The sequence below is a fragment of the Hemibagrus wyckioides genome, linkage group LG15 (genome assembly GCF_019097595.1).
Source record: "Hemibagrus wyckioides isolate EC202008001 linkage group LG15, SWU_Hwy_1.0, whole genome shotgun sequence".
NCBI classification, from domain to species: domain Eukaryota; kingdom Metazoa; phylum Chordata; class Actinopteri; order Siluriformes; family Bagridae; genus Hemibagrus; species Hemibagrus wyckioides.
The window spans coordinates 6,678,150-6,705,469 of NC_080724.1; the positions used below are offsets into that span (position 1 = coordinate 6,678,150).

Genomic DNA, 27,320 nt, shown 5'->3' on the forward strand with positions numbered 1-27,320 from the left:
GTGGCATGGAATTACGTCTCATCTTATCACTCTTTGACACTGGCTAAGTGCTTGGCACGTTCTGCCTTCCCACCATCCTCTCTTCCTCCTCTTACACTCTCCAGATACAAATCCCTTAAATAGTTTCTCAGAGGCATCATACAGGAAGGTGGGTCCTTCCTCAGGAGCATATGCGCAACAGAGCGCTCCATTGCTTCATTATTGATTAACATGTCAGCAGAAACTAACATTCCGATGTCATATTTTATCATACTAATGAGAAAAGCTTGCTCCTCCTTATGACACTTCTTTTTAAGATACCTCCTAATGTTAAATCTTGTTCTGCTTCATCAAACCGTGGCTTATACTGGACATTCTAAGGGGAAACTACTGTACAAATTAGATTAGAGCCTTCCTTTGTGTGTTTTGGACAGCTGACATTTCATGAATGGAAAAATTGTTCCCCTTTGTCCATGATAAATGTGCTGATTGTATCCTCTCCTGGAGGATCTCTGAGTCAACAGTAGGCATGTGCATACACACACACACCCCATGTAAGTGAAAATTTAGAATTTGGAATGAGGTCCTTTTGCTGTATGTTAGTAATATGATTACCAGATAACTGGGATGAGTGATGCATAGTTTCCTCCTCAAATCAGAGAACTGTATATGACAGTGTTACAGATTTAACATGCTAACATGTTCGTATGAGAGGGGCACAGTGGTTTGGATTGAGCACGCTAGTTTGAGTGTAGGATAAGTAGTACAGAAAACGGATGGTTGGATGGATGGATGGGTGAATGGATGGATGGATGGATATGTCTGTATGTTAATTGATTTAAAGCAAATACTTGTAAATACAGTATAACTCATTGAAATATGTTTTCAGAATTGAGGAGACATTCCCAAGTAGAATTGAGGAGACAGTCACAAGTAGAATTTCTCTCGAGTGGGCTTTTGTTTTTTTTTAATTTAGTCAGATTCAGCAGTGAGCCAGTTGATAGTGAGCTAGCAATAGTGAACTGTGCAGTACCTTTTCTGTGCTCTCAGGAAAAGATGTTACTCGTGTCATACTACGTCAGGAAAGTGTCACATTTAGTCGAGAGCCTTTTAAACGAGGTTTAAGATAAGTGGTTAAAGACGAACATTTGATTGACTTCTCTTTCCTTTTCTGTTTTTGATGAATTTCCGATGGCTAATTTATAAAACCCACAATATAACTTGCAGCCTCCTTTTTGTTGGCACTTTGTTTCTGCCTGCGTATCATCTAATGTCAATACAGCCCGATCTTTTCAAGTAGACTCTCACTCACTTAAGAAACATCACTGCTTTCAAGCCACAGTTTTATAGACTTGACCCTCAAGCGCTCAACTCATTCTGTACAGGTTGTCCTTCCAAACTCATCTCTCTTAGCATTAGTGCACTGATGTTTATTACAGATCAATGCTTATTTGTTCTCGTAATTCAGTTCTTTTATAGAGATGCTTTGGATCTCTTTAAGGTTAAGTATGGTGCTCCAGAGAACTGACCTAATGTTGAATTGGTAGATTATTCATATAACTCATGAGATAACATGTGCTGTGTTGGTGTTAGTCATAAACAATGTGCAAAGCACAAACAAACACATCAATTACTTACTAATGTATGCTGAATAAATAGTCAAAGAAGTTTATTGCTTGGGACAATGATTTAATTATTCAAAATTTGCAAATTCCCAGCAAGGACACAACAGAAGGTGAGTGGGATATGAATATTTGAGCACTTTCCTGTGGGGCTACACAAAGCAACGGCAGTCTGCTGGTTTTTTGCAGGATACTCTTGGTACTTTTGGTTTGGGATGGATTGATGGTTTTGTACTGCATAAAATCAAACAAATCAAAAAACAAAGGCAAAAGTTTGGCAGAGGGCTGGAAACATACTCACATTAATTAAACTTTTTTATTTTATTTTATTCTTTGGACAGAAATTAGAAGGAAAAGGTACTTATATTTTTGCTATGTACATGCAGAAATCACAACAAAAAATAACCCAAGTACCGAGCAGATAAGATGAATAGTTCATTTAAAGCATATTGTCACATTTATCACATTTAGAGGTGATTTGGTCCAGATATTCCGAACACATTGCATTTATGCAGAACTCCAGTTTTGTCCTTGGAGACATGATTATTTAGCTTGCATCTAGAAAAAAATACCCAGTCTGTGTTCTCACTGAGGTGTTTTCACCTGTGCAAATAAACCGCACACCGCAGGGGAAAACACACCACAGCTCAAAGGACAGATTCAAATGGACTAACCGCTGTGTATGTGAAAGCAGCATTCATGTTTTCTTTCTTTTCTAAAAGTACTTCAAGTAGGAAAACAAGGAAGTCTGACAGAAGTAGTGAAAAGTCTAATAAAACTTTCCTCTTCGTGTGTCTTTAGGTGTCTGTCTTGCGTAACCAGTTCCTTCCGGTGCCACTGGTGCAAGTACCGAAACCTGTGCACACATGATCCGTCTAGCTGCTCTTTCCAGGAGGGACGGGTCAATGCCTCAGAGGTACACACACACACACACACACACCCTCTTGCACCCACACACTTACTCACCCACACAGACACAAACTCACTAATGCAGACACACACACACACACACTCATTCACTCACTCAAACAAGCTCTCTCTCACACACACACACACACATACACACACACACACACTCATGCACTCACACATTGACTCACACACAGATACACACACTCACTCACATACACACTTGCTCACTCACTCAAACAAACTCATACACACACACACACACACATTCACACACTCACATTCTCACTCACACACACACAGATACACACACAGGCACACGCTCACTCACACACACCAAGACACGCACACACTCATTCACTCACACACAAGCATACAAACAAACTAATATTTTGCTGAATTATCATGTTTACAGTAATTATTCCTGCACAGTGTTAATAAGGATTTGAGTGAGGTTGTGTGGAGATAATAGTTAATCGATAATAAAAAGGTAATTGCAGTAGAGCGGCACATCAGCCTACTTGCCGAGTCTCTTAATGTAAGTAGCTAAAAGTGTTGCAGATTTACAGTCTGAAGCATGCGGGCTTGTTCCCGTGTTCAGACTGAGCTCAGCACACTCCATCCACCCATCCATGCATCCACCCATCCAGCCACCCACCCATCCAAGTACAACCCACCCACCCAACCACCCACCCATCTACCCAACCACTCACCCATCTACCCAACTGCCCACCCAACCAACCAACCACCCACCCATCTACCCAACCACTCACCCATCTACCCAACTGCCCACCCAACCAACCAACCACCCACCCATCTACCCAACCACTCACCCATCTACCCAACTGCCCACCCAACCAACCACCCACCCATCCATCCATCCATCCATCCATCTGTTTAAACACAGTATAACACATCTGTCAGATAAATGTAGAGGAAGTAGATGTGAGTGCAGACTTTATTTACAAAGTGCAAAAGGAGCAAACAGTGACGCACAAACCTAAATTAACAAAACACACAGAGTCTGAACGAGGCTATGGACAGTGACGAAACGAGCAGAAGCTAGACAAAGAAACACCGAAACACGGGAAATAAAATCGGGGTGTTCATCGGGGTGAAAAAGGACACAGGTGAGAGTGAATGTCGTGATCATGTGACGTGTGGGGGCTGATGGGTGACTTTAGTGTAACCATGACAACATCACAATGTTTATTTATTGCCATTTGAAAAAGGTAAAAAGTCTGATCAGCCCATATACGCCATATCCCATACCCACTGAAAATAACACAGATTAGGTTATTGTTTTATTTGTTTTGAATGTTTTAAATCAGTCTGGAAGATGGTTTCAGTCTAGAACTTAAATTCTATATTGATTTGGTGATCCAGATGTAAGTCTTTATTGGGTTCCACCTTGTACATTTAACAGTCCCACTTTACTTGTTAATAAAAATCTATTGCCTATATACAACAACAAAAACAAAAAGCCTAAGCTAATTAATCTGCTTCCAACAGCAAGTGCCTTTTTACCAAAAAAATAAATTCATTAATTAAAAATCTGACTGGAATGAGGACTAAATAAATCATTAGAGAGGCACAACTCTAATTTTCAGTTACTTTTCAATTATGAAAATTATTTTTCTTAACTGATGTCAGTTGAGGCAATTCTTTTAGCTATTGTGACATGCATTTGCTATTGCGTGTGTGTTTGGAGTGGGAAAGACTATTTTTGGATTCTTGGATTCTTGGTATCAGCTGCTAATTACTCATGAGGAGAGGGCGAGTGTGTGTGTGTTTACCACTTGACAGGTTCTAACGTAGCACATTAATCAACTGAACACCTGCAAGCACGTACACACACACACACACACATACACACACGTGCACACACACATATAGGAGTGCACATGACAGTCACCAAGCCTCGAATGAGATGTCCCGTTTTCTCACACACACTTTTTTGCAGTATTGCTGCTATTGGCAAGTCTCTCCCCTGAGTGCTGTGATCCAGTAGATTTAAACAATGATTAAGTGCCAGGCTACAGAGGAATGTGGTGGAGAATCACACACACACACACACACACAATCACACAATCACACACACACACACACAGCTTCTGGGTACTTATAGCTATTATTTATGTTGTTTACTAGATCTTTGTGTGTGTATGAGTATGGCTGTTTGTTCATTGTTGGTGTTCATGTTGTGTGCTCTCAGGACTGTCCTCAGCTGGTACGCTCTGAGGAGATTCTGATCCCAGCCGGAGAAGTGAAGCCTATCACGCTGAAAGCCCGGAACCTTCCACAGCCACAGTCGGGTCAACGCGGCTATGAGTGTGTGCTGCACATACAGGGGGTCAGCCACCGAGTCACAGCTCTGCGCTTCAACAGCTCCAGTGTACAGTGCCAGAACAGCTCGGTATGACACACACACACAGAAACACACACACACACAGTGCAAACTAGTACCCTATAGAGAAGGCTCCTAATGACTGCACCTGCATAGAGCGCATGACATTAAAATCCCTCTAATATTCTGCAACGTCAGCAGTTCCTTTGTTTTCTCTCTCTTTCCTTTCAGACCATGCTGAATTTCAGTAGAGCTCCTAAATCTACTATACCCTAAATTAGAACATCCATCAAACCAACAGTTTCATCGGGCTACACAGTAAATCATAATTAATCAAATGATTTTTTTAAACATTTATCTTTTAATTATCCACAATCAGCTGGGTCAACAGGATCAAACGATGTTTAACTGAAACTGACCCTGACGTTTATTTATCGTTTAAAATGTTACTATTATTATATTTGTACAATAAATAGAAGCATCTAATGCGCGAGGTGCAAGGCAGACACACAGGTGAGACTGTGGACTTTACCTCAAGCTGTGACATTTTTAATAATCACTTGCAGCTCAGTGCAATCTCTACCGAATTTCACCAAAATATTTTGAAGAATATAACCCACCAAACACCCACACAAACACACACACACACACACATACAAACACGAGCTAACAAGCACTGCACACTGAGGTGAGCTGTCTTTCTGAGTCTTTGTGTCTTTGAATGAGTCCTAGCTGAAGAGAAGAGTCTATGATGCAGTCCATAGTAATGTAGAAAAAGCACTAGTGAGATAACTGCTCACTCCACATTCTCTATTTTTACACCTCTCTCTCTCTCTCTCTCTCTCTCTCTCTTATTCTATGCAGTATCTTTATGAGGGTATGAGGATTAGTGAGCTGCCGGTGGATTTCTCTGTGGTGTGGAATGGCAACTTCATCATCGATAATCCTGAGAACATTCGAGGTAACCCTCCTACAGAGCTCCCCTTTGAACTCTGCCTCTTGTTAAAGCAAAACACACACACACACACACACACACATACATACATACACTCTCTCTCTCTCTCTCTCTCTCTTCCTCTGTGTTTGTGTGTGTGTGTGTGTGTAAATCATATATATTTTTTAAACTATTATCTTTTTTTTTTAAACTGGACTTTTCAAGTTGCAATCTCAAGAATCCCATTTTTTCCACACACAAAGCAAACTGAAGTCTATTCACTTCGAGTCAAATGAAAGCTTACTCATGGCGACTTGTAGCGGTTTCAGAAGTAACTCTTCAATTTAGTTGTTATTTATATAGAGATTTTAACAATAGATAGTGTTACAAAGTAGCTTCACAAAAGATTCTGTTACAGAAGTTTCCAGAAACTCAAAATGTGACGTTATGAATATTAGCATCAGTTTGAAACTATATTGTTAAATTATGCCAGTACAGGACCACTCTCTTAAATGTGTTTATAGAACATCCCAACAGTTATTTGAAATTAATAACACATCTCGAATGGACATTTTTTTAGCATCCTTGCTATGGTTTTTACTGCACCTGAAGACGATCACTAACATTATTTCAAAGTACAGATACCTGGACACATGCAATGTGTTATTATGAACCCTTTTTTTTATATATATACATTGCCATAACATTGTGTAGAGCAGAATTGCTATTACTAAAGGAACCAAAACTATGGAAAACCTGCTGCTCTGCACTGAATTCCAATCCCAGGTTTTGTCAATAATCACTTAAATTATAGTATCTCCTCAGGTAAAAGTAATCCAGCTCAAAAAAAGCCTTTAATGGGATTTTGGTCTTATTTAGGACTTATAGATTTCACAGCAGGACCTTGGTCTATTCTCTGCTGTGCTTATTAAGCGTGATAATGGGTGCCTCCTGTTCCCCACAGTGCATCTGTACAAGTGTGGTGCTCAGAGAGACAGCTGTGGCATGTGCCTGAAGGCGGAGAGGAAGTTCCAGTGTGGCTGGTGCAGCATGGAGGGCCGCTGCACCCTACAGCACCACTGTCCCATGATCAACCCCTACACCAACCGCTGGCTAAATCTAGCCACGACTAACGTCAAGTGTACTAACCCACGCATCACTGAGGTCAGTAAACCTGTCTGTTCTCTTTAATAATTACAGCTGGATGACCTGCTTGCTGGGTCACATAAACATGGACCACAATAGACAGTGTGTAAAATATATCCAATATTTTTTAGATATAAGCAGCATTTAAGGTTAATACCATAGTTAATTTTTCCAAAAATCATAAATAATTTTTCTGAGAGGGCCATTTTTGAAGAAGAAGCCTGTATTTGTCACATAAACATTACAGCAGAGTGAAATTCTTTTCTTCACTTATACCAGCATGTTAGGAGGTTGGGGTAATAGCACAGGGTCAGCCATGATGGGTAAGGGTAAGGGCCTTGCTCAAGGGCCCAACAGTGACAGCCTGGCAGTGATGGAGTTTGAACCTCTGACTTTCTGATCGGATTATAAGGACAAGAATAAATGTGGAGGTGGTGCTGTTATAGGAAAATAATTTATATAACAAGGTGGTGTGATGTGGCCTTACATGAGGCAGGGTTACTATTAACTCTCCAATTTATTAGATTTTATTAAGTCTTTTATTTAATCCATGTATAGCCCAGCAATTTGCAAACCACTGCATCTTGAAAGAAAGAATTAAAGGAAGTCACTTCATACTTTTTATCCAATTAAAATTATTCTTAACCCATTTTATCAGCACACTGGTGTTTCATAATGCCAGTTGAATGGAAATCAACTAATAATCAGTAATAAAAGAATTACGTTTATCTCTACAAGGCTGATATAAAATGAGTCAGGACACTTTGTGCTTTCAGTGTGAGGCATTTATTTTTCCCTCTGTTGGATAAACTTACACAGAATTTTAGAGGTTGAAGATAACACCTTCAAATTTCAGATTTTATGAAAAAGCACTTGGGAAATCTCAGAGAGCAGAAATGGGTTTGATATCACCATTTACATTGAAGATAAAACCATTTTAAAACAGCCGTTTTAGTTTTTGAAACTTTTCCACGAACAAATTGTCCCTAGTAGGCTAAAAAGAAAAATACTCACGAAAAACTGCAAAAGCCCTCAGTGTCTACTTGCATATGAGCCATTAATCACCACTGTGAAGCACATGTTTCAGCCTCTGGTAAAACGAGTTAATGCCAAAGCAACCAAAAAAAGTTAGTTCTTGTTCTCACTCACATTAAAACAGCTCTAAACAGTCATTACTTCATTAACCTCTCTTCTTGCTCTATCTTAAAGTTAATCAGAAACACAAACAAAGCTATTTTGTTAACAAGAGACTGTAAATCCCTCTGTCCAGGAGACATTTCCATGTCAGACGGCTTAAAGAAACAGCTTTACCTCTGAGTGTTACAAAGCCCTAACTCTGAAGATGCCTTCCAAAAAATGTTACCATGTTAGAAGGAGCATATTAATATAAACCTTGCAGCTGGAACCAGTGTTGAAGCTGCTCTTCAGACCAATCAGAAAGAAGCAATCAACAGCGCTGTGTAGTAAATTACATTAATATAGATGAGGAAGTGCCTTCAGGTTGATTTTATTTATCTATTTTTGCTTGCCTCTGCTTTATATTAAAAATGTTTTTATTAGCAATTCTAATGAACTTGCTGCTGAATTTGCTGCAGACGGAGTCACATGGACTAATATAGACACATTATTGTGTATAATTACATTAGGGCAGTGTTTAGCATAATGTTACTGTTATAGGAAGAAAGTATCACCGAATCCGGTGCCAGAAAGATGCCATCTTCAGTTCCTTAATCATATTAGTTCAGAAATACGTTCAATCGAGCACAAAATCTGCTGAAATTACAAGGAAGAGCAATTTGATTATACTGATGGATCCACTGATATTAAACATCTTTATTAATGCTTTCAGAGCAAACGACTGCTACAGTGTCTACTGACATTATCTTGGAAACATACAGTATGTGATCTGGTTCAACACAATAATATTTAGTGATATGTGAGCCCCTGTTCCTAAAAATAACAGTGAAAAGTAGAGTCTGTAAAATATTTACATGAATTTCAGAGTTTCTTAGGATCTGGTATGTGCTTTTTCTGCTTTAATGACATGAATCAGTCCTTGATAGATGAGATTAGACATGAGGTCAATGTATAAAGTAGTTAACATGGTCAATATCACACATATATTTAAATCAGGATCTAAAAATGTTAAATATTCAAGAATATTTAAGAGAATTGAATATTTACTTTGTGTGAAATATTTATTTAAGAATTCTTAAACTTTCTTTTTTATTTATAATTATATAATAATTGGGAAAAAAAAGATTTTCAATGTGGTCAGTGCAAAATTTACTCTGTTCTTCTCCCTGTGTATCTGTCCAACCTCATTCTCCACTTACTATCTCTCCTCAAATCACTTTGCAGGGCAGAGAGCAGCTGGTGTTTGATTTCATTGAGTGACTCACATATATATGCGTGTGTGTGTGTGTGTGTGTGTCTTTTTGGATGAGGCTCTGTGTCTGAGTGTGTGTGTGTGTGTGTGTCACCTTCAGTCTGTCTGCAAGGGCAAGACGTTTTAGCCATCACTCTAGGGTGCAATGACCAGACTCGAGATAGCAGCAGTGAAACATTATCCTTCTTTGCTCCTGTGTACTTTCTTTGTATGAGGAGAAATTTCTGTGGTGAAGAGTTCTACAATAAATTTATCTTTAGCATAATTTTTCAACCCTGCTCTCTGAAACATTGTCTCTATTAAGTCAGGTGGTGAAATTAAAAAGGAAATAAACAGCTTTGTTATGATTTGAGTCATGACTAATCAATTCAGGGTTCTTCTAACTGATCATGTTTGATCGCTGATGGTCATGCTCACTTCCAGGGTGACCCCATCCCTATCCCCAGAGCAGTAGGAGTCACTGAATGGTTTAATGAGGATGAAAATGATGGAACTCATATTCTATGGCCTTCACACTTATTAGATCTTAACCCTAATAGACACATATGTAATTACTTTCTATAATAGCCGTACTCATGCTTGATGCACTTGAAGAGAAGAATAGAATAGCTTTGGTTGAATGAGTGATGTGATGATGTCACACGACAGATCTTGACCCAAATCTGTTGAGGTCATTTTGAAAACTGCAAGCTCTTCGAATATTGTGGACATGGTTTAATTTGCATTCATTTCTGTGATCGCAAAATCAGGAAATCCTGTATAAGAGATTTTTATTCCCAGATGTATTGAAGCTGTTCCGGAGTTTTACGCTTGCCCTACATCTTATTAAGACACAGATTTGTCACCTGTCTGTTTCAATATAAAGATTCAGGTCTAGTGAGCAAGTAAGACAGAACGTGATCCACCACACACACACACGCACGCACACACGCACGCATCTACCCGCAGACACATAGGCTGTAGTAAAGACATATCAGTGATCATGTTGCAGTCTGTGGTTAGACTGAGCTGAGGTTATCGATGCCTCTACTGGTAGGAGTAGAACAGAAATAGGATCTCTGTCCTACTCTCAGTGTGTGTGTGTGTGTGTGTGTGTGCGCAGGGAGAAAGTAAGACATGGTGTATAATTAGCATGTGTAACGCACGGCTGGACTGTGTCTGAGTCTGGCCTGGTGCAGAGCCACACATTGAGAAATTTGTCTCTTCCGGACCTGACGGTGTGCAGACAAGCCAATTAAAACGGTTGAGTTAATGACACTGCTAGTAGTGCCTTTGTCATTACTTTTTTTTTTTTTTTTTTTGCATCAATACAAAAAATAAAGACTAGCTGCCCAGGCTATACTAATATCGACAAGATAAATGTCATCTCCAGGTAGAAAGGGTGTATATACTATAAAGGTCTGCATGCCTGTGTTTGATCAGAGCTTTTATTTGGTGCTATATATAGCTGACTGGAAGTGTAGCACCAGCACCTTGAGCACCAGTGGAGACAGGAATAGACGAGTAGACAGGCTGAAAAGTAACAATCAGCAGCTAGGGTATGATGGAAGGTGTGACAGGGGATGAGAGAATAAGGAGAGAGAGAGAGAGAGAGAGAGAGAGAGATCAGGTACAGAGCACTGAGGTCTGCTCACCTTTTCTTTGTTCAAGCAAATCTAAAATAACATGTACACTATGCACTAACACTATGCACTCTGTACTCGACAGTTAAGTGCATGAGATTTAGAAGGCTAGTATCGTCTCACATGGAACACTAACGTTTTATTAATAACTGAAAGTATAAGACGTTTTCCAGTCGATGGACAAATGTACGTAATGTGACGCCGCTAGACAGAACACAGAATACAGTAAATTTTTTAAATTGTTGAAAAATAAATCACACAACATGGACTAATTTGCCTAAAATGGACTAAGATGTCTTGTCTACTTGAGTGTCCTCAGCCATTTTGAAATGTTTTTCTTATCCAGCCTCAGTGCCTGGTAGCTCCACCCCTTTTCCATTATATCAGAAAGCTGCAACCATTTGTTGTCCAACTTTCCACACTTCCTTTATTTTTTTGGTTAAATAAGTGCATCATAGACACAGATATTTGAAGTGCACTTCTACTTGTGATTCTCCACTACTACTACTACCACTACTTTTTATGCTACACAATGGGGTCGAATAGTGCATAAGTATGTGATTTAATAGTACAGAGATTAACTCACAGATATGTTTTTCTGTGTTTTTTTTTTTTCAAATTAAAGTCTCCTATAAAGATAGTATAATTCCTAAAAGCCATTAGTCAATTATTTCCGTGTACGAAACCTTGTGTGCTGGCTTCCACTGCCATTTAAATACCTCAAAATATCGTTTGTCAGCATTTTACATTAAACTTCTGCTCATATGTAACATCATATAATCAAGAGAGATTGTTGAGCCTCATAACGGTGAAGTGTGTTACAAAATTATTCTATGTCTGAGCTTCTATACACGAAGTAAACGAAAGAAATTTAGCATATAAATGAAAAACAAATGAAGTCTAATGAGTTAGAAGAATCATTTGTCATCGAACTCATGGGTCATAGCTGAACTAATATCCGTATGTTTGTCTAATTCACCCACATGGATTAATGAATCTCTAATTGTACCAGGAAATCTCTCAGATGGTCAGAGATTCGATTTTTACGACTTGGTGGTGTTCAAAAATGCAAGATTAAACCAACAGGAGTGCAGCTTGAGCAGAAGAAATTCAACACTTTAGGATGCTCAGTATTAAGCTCAGATTTATAAGCTGCTTTGTATACATACATGGATATTAGTACCGCTGCCAGTGAGAAGAGGAATGTCATGAATTATTAATGCTTCTTTTAACAACATTCCATCCCTCCTTCAAAGCCCCATTAATATTTAAGAAGCTTTGTTAAATGGAGAGGGACAGGCATCAAATGAGACTGGGAATAAGAAGAAGCAGAGCCAGTGCTGTTTGTTTCCAGCAAATAGCTTCTCTGTTGCTTTGGGTTTTTTTTTTTTTTTAATTTTTATTCGCATGAAGAGTTAATTACGTTCTTTTCTAAGGAAATGTATAAATATTGTTAAAACAAAATCTAAAAAAGTCTAGGCAAGACGAGCTTCCCCTGACTGTCGTCCACTTATCAGATGTTCAATGCAGCAATTCAGCTTTGAGAATAATCAGACACCTGCAATCTGGCAATCTTTTGTTGTTCTCCCAACTATATTTTGCACAATTTGGCTTTTCAGTTGTTTAGTTGGCATATTGACGTGTTTATGACAAATGGGGGGCTCTCAGTAAATGAGGGCTAGTTTAGCATCTGTGTGGATATAAAAGTATTGAAATAGCTTGTAAAAATGCAGAAGATGAGGAGGTATTTTCATTTATTTCAAAAGTGGACGGTGTGGGATGCAGTGAAAGAAAAAAGGAAACGTAGGGAAATCAATTGTTTGAGCAAAGGTTTCACAGAAAAATGCTCTAATTATGAAACTATCCTCCTGTATTTTAATCTACACAAACTGAAAGGGACAAGAACAGAAAGCCAGAAAGTGCTGGGTTTATCTAAAACTTAAAAAACACTGTTTCTAATTATTATTGGCACACTGAGCACAGCTCTCCAAGTTATACATTTTATTTATTTATTTATTTATTTATTTATTTATTTATTTATTTATTTATTTATTTATTTATTTATTTGTAGGTCTGGAACTTCCAGGTGAATGCAGCATTGGAACTACTGGCCAATTCTAGGCAGAAATAAGTGTTTTAGCTTTTGTAACTGAGTAATCAGAGATCTATTTGTAGCATTTAAAAAAAAACATATTCAAATGCATGTATTTTCTATATGAATTAAAATGTCTCTTAAATCATAATTATTCCCCTTCGTTCCTGGGTGCATAATTTCACAGGGCTCTCTATTAAATGTGAAATTAATTGGAACATAAAGAATGTAATATAGGTGCTTTTAAAGAGCTCGCATGCACATCTCATTTGACTTTACTGAGTCTTAATTTAACAGCCCAGCTTAACCGAGCAACGACCTTGCACACTCATGGCCATTCTCCAACACCTCTAACCTACACAGGCTGCACTCATAAATACTGATGTGACAAGCAGGAAGACTCATAGTCACATATGCATGCACAAGCAGCATCTTTAGTCATCCACATAGTCAACTTTCTCTCTCTCTCTCTCTCTCTGTCATACACACACACACTCACACACACACACTCACACACACACAGACTGGCCTTAGGAGAAAAAGACGTCCACTTTGAAATGAAAATAAATAAATCATATCGGCCTGATTGAAGCGCCGCTCCGCTCACAGCTACAAACATAGCATTACTGTGACAACGTTGTCCCTCTTGGGCTCACGAGTCTATTTGCAGAAGAGTATTAAATTGAACTCAGTCATCCAAAAAGCCCACTGCTCCCAAAACAAAATGCCTTCCCCTCACCACTCTTTCCTTTCCTTCTCTCCTCCTGTGCTGCTCACTTCAGCTGGACAGAAATTCACTGTTTAGCTCTTTTCGTCACTGTTTTTATCTCGACCCGCCATCGGTTAAAAGGCAGTTAAATACAAATAGAGCATTTAGTGTGGGGTTTATGCAGCAAGAAACAAGTCATAATCTGAATTTTATCAAGCTCGTAAAGTCTGTTCCAGGAGCAAAATGGGACATGCTTGAGCCACCATAAAACAGTCCAATCTGGCTGAAGTAACAAATCATACCTTTGTTCCTTTTTCTGCGCACTTTATTATGACTCTCTTATTATACACGACAATGCAAGAGGGGAAAGCATTCTCAAAGGGCAGAAATAAATCCACCATTTACGCTTGCATGTACTGTTATAAAACTTCCTTCTATTCCTCAATAGACAGGCTTTTTGTTCTGAGTGTCAGCGTCACATTTAGCTCAGGAGCTGCTCAGATATTATACCGCTCCCTATAACCCCACCATCTCTCTCCCTCTCCCTCCTTTCCCTCCTCTCGCTCTCTTTGTCATTGTCTGGAGCTAAAAACTGCCACAGTAGGAACACTACACAGTTTTAGCTCAAGGACAACATTCTTTCAGTAGCAGATATTAAAGCTGATACATAGAACAAGCTTTTCTCTGAATTATGAGTAGAAACACTGAGGATGTTGCGTCCCCGCTTCCCCCACGGCAAACACAAATCTCTTCTGTCAGTGTCTAGCAACCGGTGCATTGCCACGCTTTGTGTATGTTTAAGCTTGAATAAACCGCAGCACATGTACAATTCATACAGTACATTTTCCAACATCTTCTATGTTTGGCTCATCCTTTTCATTTCCAAGCGTGGCCTGTGTTTTTGAAATGCAGCCTTTTTGTTTTTGCCACATATACATTATAGCACAGTGAAATTCTTTTCTAACCCAAAATCCCAGCTTCAGAATTTGGGGTCAGAGTGCCCAGTTGATACAGCACACCTTACTTATGGGCTCAACAATGGCAGCTTGGCAGTGCTGCGGCTTGAACCCCCAACCTTCTTAGCAACACCCCAGAGCCTTGATCCCCCATTTCAGGGCATAAAGGAATTCTCTGATGCTTACCATAAAGTTTGGCTTCTTGCAAGGCATGCAGTATGCCAGATCAGCTTGTTTATATTGGATTTTGTAATCAACAGCCTGATCCAGCATATGCAGTTAACCCCCTGCCTCCCTGACCAGTGTGAGAAGAGGAAGTTTTTTTCTTTCTGGCTTATTAGCGTTCTTTGAATGTGACAGTCAAGGGAGTGAAGCGGGCAACGCCTGTCCTCTTAACAGGATTACACTGTGAACAGAGCCACAGGATACGCGCACATAGAGAGCAGAGAGACTCGCTTTACACTAGTGTACACAGTCACGACACCACACTGGCCTCTTTATGTGTTAGTGTGTGTGTGTGTGTGTGTGTGTATGAGAGACTGAGATGCTGTCAAGCACTCACACACATACCACACATACATATGAGTGTACGTTATCTCAGTCAGCCCCAGGGAAGCAGCTCGCTTCACAAGTGTGTGAAGATTCTCTGGGAAGGTCTGATTCCTTTCTGCAGGCCAGAACTAGGACAGTTAATGAGGGTGAAATTGCTGTGCCACTGCTATACTACTGCCCCTTGCTAAGCTATCTCAGGATTGCACCGTTGTAGGCCAGTTATGTCCATCCGCTGAGTCTAACATCACAGCATTGTAGCTTCAAAGCAGGATAAAGATGTTTAATATGTGAACTCGCAGACAGAGCAATGCTGACCCGTGTAGGATAAAACACTTTTGGATGTCATGGATGGTCAGTCACGCTCAGTTCTGTTTAGAGTGTAGTTCACAGGTCAAGGCTGTGGGCTATTGATAAGATGATTATGAGTTCAAATCCAGGCACCACCACAATGCCACTGAAACCCTGAGCATGACCTTTAACCCTGACCCTGCTCAGCTCAATGCTGATCGATTTCGGACAAAAGCATCTGCCAAGTGTGTAAATGTCAAATGTAAATGTATTAGTCGGTTTTCTGAATCAGAGTGAAATTGGTATTTTTTGTTTGCTATTTGGTAGAGTTTTGCATTATGCATAAGTAAACAACCCAGGAAGCATTAATATGAGGGGGCAGGGCTGACAATGTACTCATAAAACATTTGCTAAATGTACTTATTGATAAGCACACACTGAAATCATTGAAATGACCTGAGCACACAGAACACAATGCCAGTGCTAAATAAACAGTCAAATAATAACAAAAATGACCAGGGTAAAACATTCTGTGTTCTGTATTTAATGTTTCTTTTCAGATAGCCATTTCATTTCATTTTTCTTTTATTGTTTAGTTAAACATTTCCAGAAAACATTGTATTTCTCCTGCACTTCACTTCTGTCTCTCGGCTTATTTTCAGTTCAGTTTCTGTAGTTGGACCAATTCAGGGCCAGATCTCTTTCTAACAATGGAACTACGCTTATTTTTATAGAGATTGCTTAAAAACACACTTAGTTCAGTTCAAATGGTCTAAGGATCTGTTGATTTGGTTCCTACCTGCTTGAAGGAATTGCGCTGAGAAGTTAAATGCACCAGGGTTCAATTTAAACAAACTAAACACTGCACATAAGAAAGCACTTTTAGCCTCAGCCTTCGATGATCAATACAATGTGTATTATACACTCATGCTACTATAGCAATCTTGCCTGTTTCTGTCACATTGGCTTTCCAGACCTGCGTGTTTTCACACTTCCCTGCAGCAGAACATTCGAACACAATGACAAAAACTATTCTGAGCAATCTATAGTCACCTGAGGCTCAAGGCACCTTGTCCCAATCTCACATTTTCTATAGGCATGGTGTACAACACTCCAGTAAACCACACTCTTTCCTGCATGCGAATCTGATCCATGGTCAGCCATTTGCAATAAAGTTCTTGCCGTAAAAGCAGACAACTCTTGATCATGTTGAGTGATGAACACTAGCAGACGTTCTACTGATAAATCTATTGTTGTCTAGACTTTGGAGAGAGCACATACAGCACTCTATTTCCTTTCTGACAGACTCATCTTCTATTAGGTTTGGTGCGAATTTTCACTCTACTCTCCCCCCTGCACAAGCTATTCCAGCTTCTGAAAAAGCTTTAACTCTTTACCTCTGTATAGCAGGGTATAGCTGGCTTTGTCTCTCTCACTCTTGTATTTTCTTTATACAAAATATTTGGTCAGATATAGTCTGATATGGAGATATTTAGAATTACTTACTCAATTCTTACCCACACTGTTCGCCTCCCAGGGTGCTTCATGGCCAAGAACTAATATGAGATTCATGTATTCATGCCCCCCAGCATTGCAGTGACGTGTTTCCTTTACATCCTAAACAATTAATGTCCTCTAAATCGAGACTACAATGCAGCAGTCCCATTGGGTCATGTAGGCTCGGTTCTCCTGGGATATTCAAAGTGAGATTACAGAACGTGACTAGTCTCAGATCAGTGAACAGTCATGGCCTAAGAACTGTAGTTGAATTGCTTTTACTTTTGCATGCCCGCCCACTAATGGTTTATTGATTGTGTATGTAGTGGACTGTTGAGTGCACATGTCCCTCTCTCTACCTCTATCTCTTACTCTTTCTCCATCTGCCTGTCCTCTCTGGACAAGGGCCAGGACTGAGGGACTGATGCACTCAGGGGTTTTAACAGCACAGAAGGCTGCATGCCACCCAGAGCCAAGGTCATGCTGTGCTGCCATATTGTATTTTATGAGAAGATGGGCAACAATAAGTACTGATACGGTCTCACGGTTGATTTATCGCCCCTGGTGACAGCATGCAGATCTGATTCAAGCAGGTCTCCAGAATCTTTCTTTGGGCCTTTTGTGATATCTATGTCATGCATAAACTAGCACCCCTGACAGGTCTTTTATAAACACAATCAGTGTGTGAAGGTACCTGCTCTAAGCTTTAGGCAAATGGTGGCTTAGTGGTTAGCACGTTTGTCTCGCACCTCCGGGGTTGGGGATTTATTCCTGCCATGTTCTCACCATGCTTTGGTGGTTTCCTATGAGTATTCCAGTTTTCTCCACCAGTCCAAAGACACGTGTGGCAGGCTGATTGACATTGACATCTCTAAATTGTCTGTAGTGTGAGAATGAGTGTATGAGTGTGTGTGTGTGTGTGTGTGTGAGCGATTGTGCCCTGCGATGGCCTGGCAGCTTGTCCAGAGTGTCCCCTGCTTTGTACCCTGAGTCCCATGGGAGTCCCTGAAAACCTCCAAAGTCCCTGCAAACCTGTGTAGGATAAGTGGTTCAGAAAAATGGATGATTGAATAGATAAGAAATCTTTTATTATATCTATGAATTAATTAGGCTGTATTCTCTTTTTTCTTTCCATACAGGTGACCCCAGTAGCTGGGCCTCCAGAAGGGGGCACCAGGGTGACTATCCGTGGGGTGAATCTGGGTCTTTCTTTCTCTGAAATGGAAGGTAACGTGCAGGTCGCAGGAGTGCGGTGTACCCCAAAAGAGGACGGCTACATCATCGCAGAGCAGTGAGTCCTTAAATAACCATGAAACCAAACCTGAAACCACACTGATCTGATCTGTACATCATTTAAAGGAGGTTATTTTCAGAATATCAATAATTCTAAAATATTAAACTGTGTCATGACTGGAACAATAATCTAGTTTAGCTCATCTTTGATCTGTCTCGAAATAGAATACACTGGAAATACACAATGTCCTACATTAACCCCCCTGCAGAACAGAAAAGAAAAGAATCTGTTACAAATAGTACACTCTTGCTAACACACTGGAAGACAACATAGTTTATAGTCTAGTCAGAGTCAAAAGCAGCCAATTAGATCTGTCATAGCCATAAGATGTGCTAGCCACTCCATAAGGGGTGTTCAGGGGGGTTCTGCCGTGCTCTGCTGAACCTGCTGGCAGTTTTCCTCACACAGGAACATCTTTACAAAGGCATTACAAACAACTCATGATGGACGGCTATCCTGAAGATTGCGTTCAGAGCCATCTCCAGCAGGAAAAAAAGGCTAATTAGAGCAGAGGCAGGCCTGGCTAGTCTCCTTCCGCTGGGAGATTGCTACCCACCCTACCTCCCACTCCCTCACTCCTCAATAATCACTCAGCATCTGTTTGTGTTTACTTGTTTGTTGAATGGCTAGTTAACCCAGCTTTTACAGTCTTCTGCAAATATCTCCAAGCCAGCACCTTGTAAATAACAAGAGCCTCTACTGAATACAGAAATATGGAAAGTTATCATTGGTTATTCGGATTATATGCTAAATACCGTCATATTTTTCCTAGCATTTCAGTCAACTAATGCTACTACATTCACAGTCCATTTGAATAGGTACACATGTCCACCTGCTCATTTATTCAGTTATACAATTAGCCAATCATGTGACAGCAGCACAATGCATAAAATCATGCAGATCCAGGTGACAAGCTTTATTTATTGCCTACATCATACACAGAATGTGGAAAAATGTGGATCTCAATGCCTTTAACCATTGGCACAAGATAGGCTGGGTTGAGTATTTTATAAACTCCAGATCTCCTGGGATTTTCACAAACAACAGTCTCCAGAGTTTACACCGAATAGTGCAAAAAGCAACAACAAAAAAAACATCCTGTCTGCTGTGGTACTGCAGGATGAAACACTTCGTTGATGTTGTAATGACACTTTTGTTAACCAGACTGGTTTGAGCTGACAGAATGCCTATAGTAACTCAAATAAGCACTCTTAACAACTGATGAGTAGAAAAGTATCTCTGAATGCAAAACACATCAATCCTTAAAGTGGATACGCTAAAAAAGCAGAAAAACATATTGGGCTCCACTCCTTTCAGCTAAGAACAAGAATCTGAGACCTCATGATAGACCCCATGTCTGTTCTCCTTATAGCTGCTTATAGGAGTGGATCCCAGTATGTTTTTCTGCTGTTGTAGCCTATCCACTTCAAGGTTTGATGTTTTGTGGATGCTAACATGCTTTTCTGCTCACCACAGTTGTACAGGATGATAATATTTTTGACATGTTTGCCATCTAATTATTCCTTACGTTAAAACTTAGGCTACTGTATGACACTATGATGAGTGTAATGTAGTGTTCCCCCATTTGGAATGACCACTGTTGTAATTGCATTCTTTAAAATCATGGCATCCTGTTAATCAAATGTGTCTTTAATCAAAGTGAGGTGATGAAATCAGAGCTCTTGAGTGGTGTAATGGAAACTTGCTTTAACAGCCAGAGGTTGCATGTTTGAATCCAAACAATGCCACAGCAGCTATCAATGAGCAATGCTATCCAATAACGGGCTTCTTTGAGCTCATGCAAGCTCATGTTGCATGATATGATAGGTGATATCAAACTGGAGTGTAGGGAGGATAGCATGAAATTTATTGCTGGTTTTATTATTATTATTATCATCATATTTTATAGATTAGCTGTTCTAGCACTAGTCCCTATCAAATAAAAAAATCAGTGTTCTACATTTTTGTGTATAATTTCAACACTTTCTCTTTGAGCCATCAATTTGGAATAGTCTCTTTGATTTAAAATGGATATGAAAATTAGCAAATGCCTAAGATGCTGTGTAGTCAGGCAAAGGCTTTACTGCTAATAGGGTAGGCTATTAATTAGTGTGTACTGAGCTCATGTACACGCCATCCTCCGCCTGAGTCTACACCTTAATGTCATGGGTACTGCAGTCTTATTTACACGTTCAGAAGCGTGATCACACATGGCCATTTGTAGGAAGATGCTCATGCTGAATGTACAATGGAGCTGCTACACCGTGCCATGGCCTTTTAAGCTTGAGTGAATTACAGGATTCTGTGAACTTTACAGTTGACAGTGTTTTTATACCATGACCTTATTTCAGAGCAAATCTTTAGAGATGTAGAAGGTTAGCCTTGACTCCCAGCCAGGGATACAGCATATTGGGTGCAGAAGTTTTTCTTGCCATGTGTGTATTGTTTTTTAAGATCTATAAATAGTCTGTGTGTCCAGCCTGTTTTCTTTTTGCCGTGCCTCAGTGCAGCATGTCACGGGGGCAGAAGCAAGCCAGGGCGGCTGTAATTGAAATGCGTGACGTGCAAGGGAGGAGATTTGTCAGTCCTCCTCGCCTCTGACAGCAGTTTAATCCAAGTAGGATAGAGCCGGGGTGAATTCATTTGTATGGAGCTGTGGAGGAGTGTCAGGAGGAAATGAGGAAAGGGGCTACACACCAAACTAGAGCCTACGAAGCAGAAATTCTTCGCTGTGCAGCCTCTAGAGCCATTACGTCACCCCAAGTACCATCAGCCACAGTCATTTATCTTAGGCTGGCACAGAGTTAACGCTGCTGCATTCACAGTGTAATAGAAGTTGTATTGGAGTGTAGTCGTGTTACATCTATGTACGTGTGTATATCCTACTGTAGAGTAGCCCCAGCACGCATGCCACATGCACTAAGCAAGCATGATTGCATTGCAATCTTTACTACTCTCCACAAGTGCCAATCGATGAGTGGCACATTTTTATTATGTCATTTGATCTGGCCACCTGCCTGCATGGGTGACATCAGATCAGAGAGTATGATAAAATAGTATTGATCTGCTGCAGCTACTCACTGTGATTTACACAGGCCTTCAGCCGTCTGTTAGGGGCCATATTTACGACACAGCAGGGTGCAAACTTTATGAGGATAAGGCAGACTTCTTCTTTGGATGCCCATTCAGGGGCCAATTCCTCTTGATTGAGCATCTGTGGCATAGCAATTAAGCACTCAATGGCAAAAATACAATGGTATTGACAGGAAATCAACTTAGAAGGCTGGACTTAAAATAGCCACAATGATTCATTATACAGAGGTGGCAACATTTACGATTTAACAAAGCACATTTACGATTTGTGAGACGATTTTCTTTTTTTTCAGCTACAGCAGCAGATTGTATCTCTTAGTTGTCTGTAGTGCGTGAATGGGTGTGTAAGTGTGTGTGTGATTGTACCCTGCGATACACTGGCACTTTGTCCTGGGTGTACCCTGAATCTCCTGGGATAGGCTCCAGGTTCCCTGCACCACAGTAGGATAAGCAGTGTAGATGGCTAGACAGATGGATGGATGGATGGATGGCAGCAGATTGTGCATAAAATTCAGCTCACAGAAAAGCTAAATCACTGAAAGGGAAAATTTTCATTTTGCTTCTCAGCAGATTTAAGTAGGTGACCTATAGACTTACAAACCTCTGTCCTTAGTCTAAAGCAAGTTGGTGGCACCGTGGTCAGTCTGTGGGCTATTCAATTTATTAAATAGTACCAAACTTTTGCTTCACTTTTTTCCTGGGAAAATAACATGATTAAGCTAACATTTCCACTGTTTTCCAACATCATGTTATCGGTTGCTTGAATCACAGCATGAAAAATAGCTTTGTGAAAATGAAGCCAATATGTAGTCTAGACTGGATATAAACCTTTGTTCATTTTTTTAAACAAAAGTATAAAGTAATATACCAGAATCTGATTATAAATCTAATCCTTTCTGCAGTGTGTAGTTAAATGCAAGTATATTTCATTACTCTCATGAAGTTGTCCCTTTCACTGACATACACTAGGAGTTGTGTGCATTATCATTGTAGTGTCCGATGGAAAAGAATGCAAAATGCAATGTTCTGATTGCTGTGAATTTGATGTGAATTTTCAGAATAGTGTGTGAGATGGATGCAACTCCAGAAGACACCAAGGCCGGTCCTGTGCAGCTCTGTGTGGGGGAGTGTAGGCCTGAGCTGCAGGCTCGCTCTTCTCAGCTCTACTCCTTTGTGGTAAGGATTCAAATCCCAGCATGCCTCTGAATTATGCAGAAAGGATGTGGTATTACTTATCTTTATTTTGGTAGTACTTTAATAGTTCCACTGATAGGGGCTCATGTATAATGACACAGTGATTTGTTAGGCATTAGGACAGATTTGAACTTGAACTTGAGCTAGATGTAGGATAAAGCTTTAAATAAGAGTATAACAAATGAATCATTATTTCACTTTTTTTTAAAACATTGAAAGTCTGTATAATGTCCATTTCATGAACTACTCGGCTTTATTTATTTTCTTAACCCATTAAAATACTATTCTTTCAGATTGTACAGTCCAGCATGTTAATTGCTTAAAAACACTCTTGAAGCCAAATGTGTTTATCACCACTAGGTCAATAAATTAGTTTTTTTTATTTCCTGTTGTTATTCTCTCCCACTGTAAAAGATTTGTTTTATTGATTTGCATACTGGATAATGGCATTATCTGCGCACTTACTATTAAGCAAATGTGCCTAATGCAATCATGATGCAGAACACCGAACTGAATCAAGTCTGTGATTGTGGACCCTTCAAATAAACTGTTTGCAAAAATTGCACACAATTAGAAATTACAGGCCTAATTTGTCCCTGCTTTTCACCAGCATAGGAATTCCTGCTTCCTGCTTGCGAAGCAAAGTTCCTGACAGCCTAATCAAATTAGTTTTTAGTATGGAGCAATTATAAACGTGTGGCACCATGGGGAAAGCACACCGAACACGGAGACAATGAAAGCTGTTAGCTGAATTAAAGGCAGGATGGCAGCCATGTTCCTCTACACCAAAAAGCACCTGAGGGGACACTTAAGCACCGCTATTCACATACACACACACACACACACATATACACAATTACCCCTCCCCCAGCAATTAACAGCTGCCGGTTATTATCAGAGCTGTTTTATTATGAGATTGTGGAGTCCCTTCGATTCCTGGTGTGAGTGTGTGTGAGTGTGTGTGTTTTTGAGCATGTGTGATTTTTTTAAAAACCTGTACCCTTCATGTCATGGTCACGCATAAAAGGAACATGTTTATTCTAAAGCCGCTCAAAATGCGTCTGAACAACGGAGCCGAATTCCTAAGTGGATACCTGTTTTATAACATGAGATAAGGCAGAAAATGCTGTTAATGTATTTTTCGCCCTCATGCATGAGAAGTCAGCCATCATCTATTTTTAGAGCTGTGTGTTTGTGTATTTCTCCATCTGCTTGTCTTCAGAGACTGTACATACACACTATTTTCAGTAGGTGAAATAAAATGCAGGGTAGCACTGCAGAGAGAGATTGGGGGAGGAAGGCAAGACGTGGGCAGTGGTGTGCTTAGAAGTTATTTTTCAAGGATTTTAAGCATTTGTGTCCTGAACTCTCTTCTATCACATAGCACCACTCCGGTTGGAGAGCTGTCTTTCCCGGATATTCACTGGATTTTTTATGAATTTTTTTAACCAAAAACTGCTATTTGAAAAGCAAATAATCCAAAGCTGCTCAGAATGTCGAGTTCTACCTGAATTATGTGTCCTGGTAAATTGGTATGAATCAATTCAATTAAATTTTATTTGTGTTGTGGACAATGGACATTGTTTTAAAGCAGATTTACAGAAATATAAACATTTAGAAGAGAAATGACAAAGTTTAAAATGAAATATCTTTATCCATATTTTGATTTTAATTAGAAGTATAGACACTAGGAAGTAGATTAGTTAAAGGTCTTGTTTTGCATTATTATGATGACTTTCTCTCTCTCTCTCTCTCTCTCTCTCTCTCTCTCTCTCTCTCTCTCTACTTGTCTATCTATCTATCTATCTATCTATCTATCTATCTATCTATCTATCTATCTATCTATCTATCTATCTATCTATCTATCTATCTATCTATCTATCTATCTCTTTAACTCAGACACCATCTATAACCGGGCTTTCACCCAGTCGAGGTCCAGAATCAGGGGGCACTAAGGTGACCATCATTGGAGTGAATCTGGGTGCAGGAAGCAGTGTCAGCGTTCTGTTCGGAAACCAGACCTGCGAGTTCTTTGAGTAAGTACCTGCCTTTTTTGCCAGTTCTAATCACCATGATCATCTGTCTTCAATCATATGTGTATAATCATAAAGACTGTATGTCTGTGAAATGCGTCAAAATTATTATCTCAAAATTCATTATCTAAAATTATAAAATCATCTGTCCTGAAGACTTTCCAAAGACAATCCATTTTCTTCCCACTACACCAAAACTTTCTGTGTGGTAGAAAAAATGGCTTTTTGAATTTTCACAATTTTTTCATCTTTACTTGTTGTATTTTATTTAAATTATCTAAATTAGACCAAGTAAACTTTACATCAGATGAGTCCATTCCAGCTATATCTAATGTATCATGTAACATCTACTTGTAATAGATAATGTACATGAAGTCATTAGTACAGTCACCAGGAAATTAAAATGTAATTGACATGTAGGAGCAACATGCCAATTTGGAGAAAATGGATAAAAATTCGGCACAAAAATAAAGGACCTTTGTCGTGTGATTGTCTGTCAGGATCTCAAGTATTTTAAAATTGGCTGTTATTAATTATTTGAAGAAAAAACATTTACCATTTAAATAATTTGACAAGCAGCAATTAAATATACAATTTTTTAAAAATCTAATAAATGTTTTTCATCGAGTTACAAAGCACTGACACAGGAGACTTTATCTGAAAATGCAAAATATGTCTTGTGTCACAAAAACCTTAGGAACTTGAGCTACATTTCTATTCAAGATTGTTTTTATTTGTTTAATTTTTTTGTGCAAAACGGTTTAGACATAAAGTAATAATAAATAATTATAATAATAAGTTAATTAAATAAAGTGTTTCTGTTTAAAAGTGTTTCTGTTTAACTTTAGTGCCTAAACATATAGGATACAAAAGGTACACAATTTGCCATATACACAAAATTCTGTATATAAACATCCGTTGCGATACACCAAAACTTTTTTTTTGTTTGTTTTTATTTAAGGATGCTGTCACTACATGCACCATTTTATAGGTCTGAAGGCCAGTTGTAAATTTCTTATTTTACACATTTTCATTTTTTCAATAAGAAAATAGTGTAAAACATGATGGAAACTTGGCTAATTTTTTAATATGTTTTCATGGAGCGTGTGTCATACGATGCCTGAGTAAGTTACTATAGAAACAAGCGTGTTAATATAAACCTGTGATTTGTCTTTGGAACAGTGCTGGTTTCGAAAATTCTGAAATATTTGACAATAATGTGGTATAATAATAAAGTAATTCTAGTCTAGACATAATCATAGTTATCAATATAGTAACGTTGTGAGGCTCAATTCATATTCTTTTCTCTTTGTTAAAGGTAGGAGAAAAGAAAGCATGAGTTTTCGGATATAGGAGTGAAAAGACAGGAGTAATAACTTTGAGAATGGTTCATGCATGCTAACTGCACAGAGTAATAAGTTGTAATGCTCAGTAATAAGCAGTCGTAATGCATGAGTTATTAACATTTGACTGTATCACATTTGATTTACACTCATGGTTCTTTCTCACAGGCGGACTATGACGGAGATTGTGTGCTACTCCGCTCCCTCTTTGATGGGGGTTGGCCCTGTACAGATTACTGTAAGTGTGGATCATGCCCAGGTGAAGGAGAAGCTCACATTTGAGTACATCGATGATCCCACTGTGCACCGCATCGAGCCTGAATGGAGCATTGCAAGGTAACAAGCTTCCCATCATACCTCCTCTATCTCATCTGTCTTCTCTATCCAGGTACAAGTTTCTGAAACTGAAGAAGAACTGCTGATGCAAAGCAATACAGTCTAAAGCACATCTACCCTTGAGTAAACTTCTAAATTAGCATCTTCCTTTTAACAGAAGGGACACATACATGAAAGCCAGATACATCTCATCCATGGGGATCAGTTTAAAAGCAGGGTCAGGGAAAGCAGGCACTATAGAAGGTCTCAGTGTGTGTGTGTCCATCTGGTGCTGGCTGCCTCTGAATATGCCACTGCAGGGCTGACGGGCCTGAAATTAGCACGACTGAAGAGCGTTTTTAACAGGACATGGAAGGAGATACACAGAACATGTGGCAGAGGTGTGACTATGCAGCAGATGGCATGGAAATGAATTTCAGTGTGAGACCTTACAGCAGGACCCCAGGACACAGAGACTAAGGGGAAATGGAGAAGAAAAGGTGTTTGCTTTTCATTTAGGAAAATAAAAAGGTATTAGTAATTCACTCTCCAGGCAGGTTTTGTGAGTCCAATGAATACATTTTGCTGCTTAAACATTAAGCAGGATGGGGTACAATTTCAATTAGTAGTAAGAAAGAAATAAAAAGTGTTAATAATAATAAATCCAAAATATACAGAAGGGCTTTTCACACTGCACTTAAGCCCGGATTATCATCGTTCCAATCCCGGTGTTGAATCCCAACTAGAGGAACATTTCACACTTGTAATTTAGAAGCAGGGTTAGCTCCTCTTTTTACCCAGGGTTAGGAAACCCTGCTCTGACGCAGGATTAGCACTGTGTTATCCCTGCATTGTGGTGTCAGCTGTGTACAGTGCGACGTGATGCTGTGTTAAAATGATACGGCAGAATCCCAATCAGAAACTGAGCTCATATTATTGTGTTTTAGGTTTCACTTACAGAAACCCAACGTGCTATGTAAACAGTAGTCACAGTGTTTGAGGGAAA

At 39.4% G+C, this 27,320-nt stretch overlaps 1 protein-coding gene across 1 annotated transcript in view; it reads left to right on the top strand.

Moving 5' to 3' along the window:
• plxna2 (plexin A2) overlaps window positions 1-27,320 on the top strand; it is a 202,331-nt gene that overhangs the window by 130,422 nt on the left and 44,589 nt on the right. Inside the window, exons 9-16 of the mRNA XM_058410295.1 lie at window positions 2,403-2,517; window positions 4,726-4,926; window positions 5,722-5,818; window positions 6,756-6,955; window positions 18,182-18,333; window positions 22,488-22,605; window positions 24,523-24,659; window positions 26,168-26,335. Coding sequence (XP_058266278.1) covers window positions 2,403-2,517; window positions 4,726-4,926; window positions 5,722-5,818; window positions 6,756-6,955; window positions 18,182-18,333; window positions 22,488-22,605; window positions 24,523-24,659; window positions 26,168-26,335 — 1,188 coding nt within the window. The remainder of the gene's footprint in view (window positions 1-2,402; window positions 2,518-4,725; window positions 4,927-5,721; window positions 5,819-6,755; window positions 6,956-18,181; window positions 18,334-22,487; window positions 22,606-24,522; window positions 24,660-26,167; window positions 26,336-27,320) is intronic.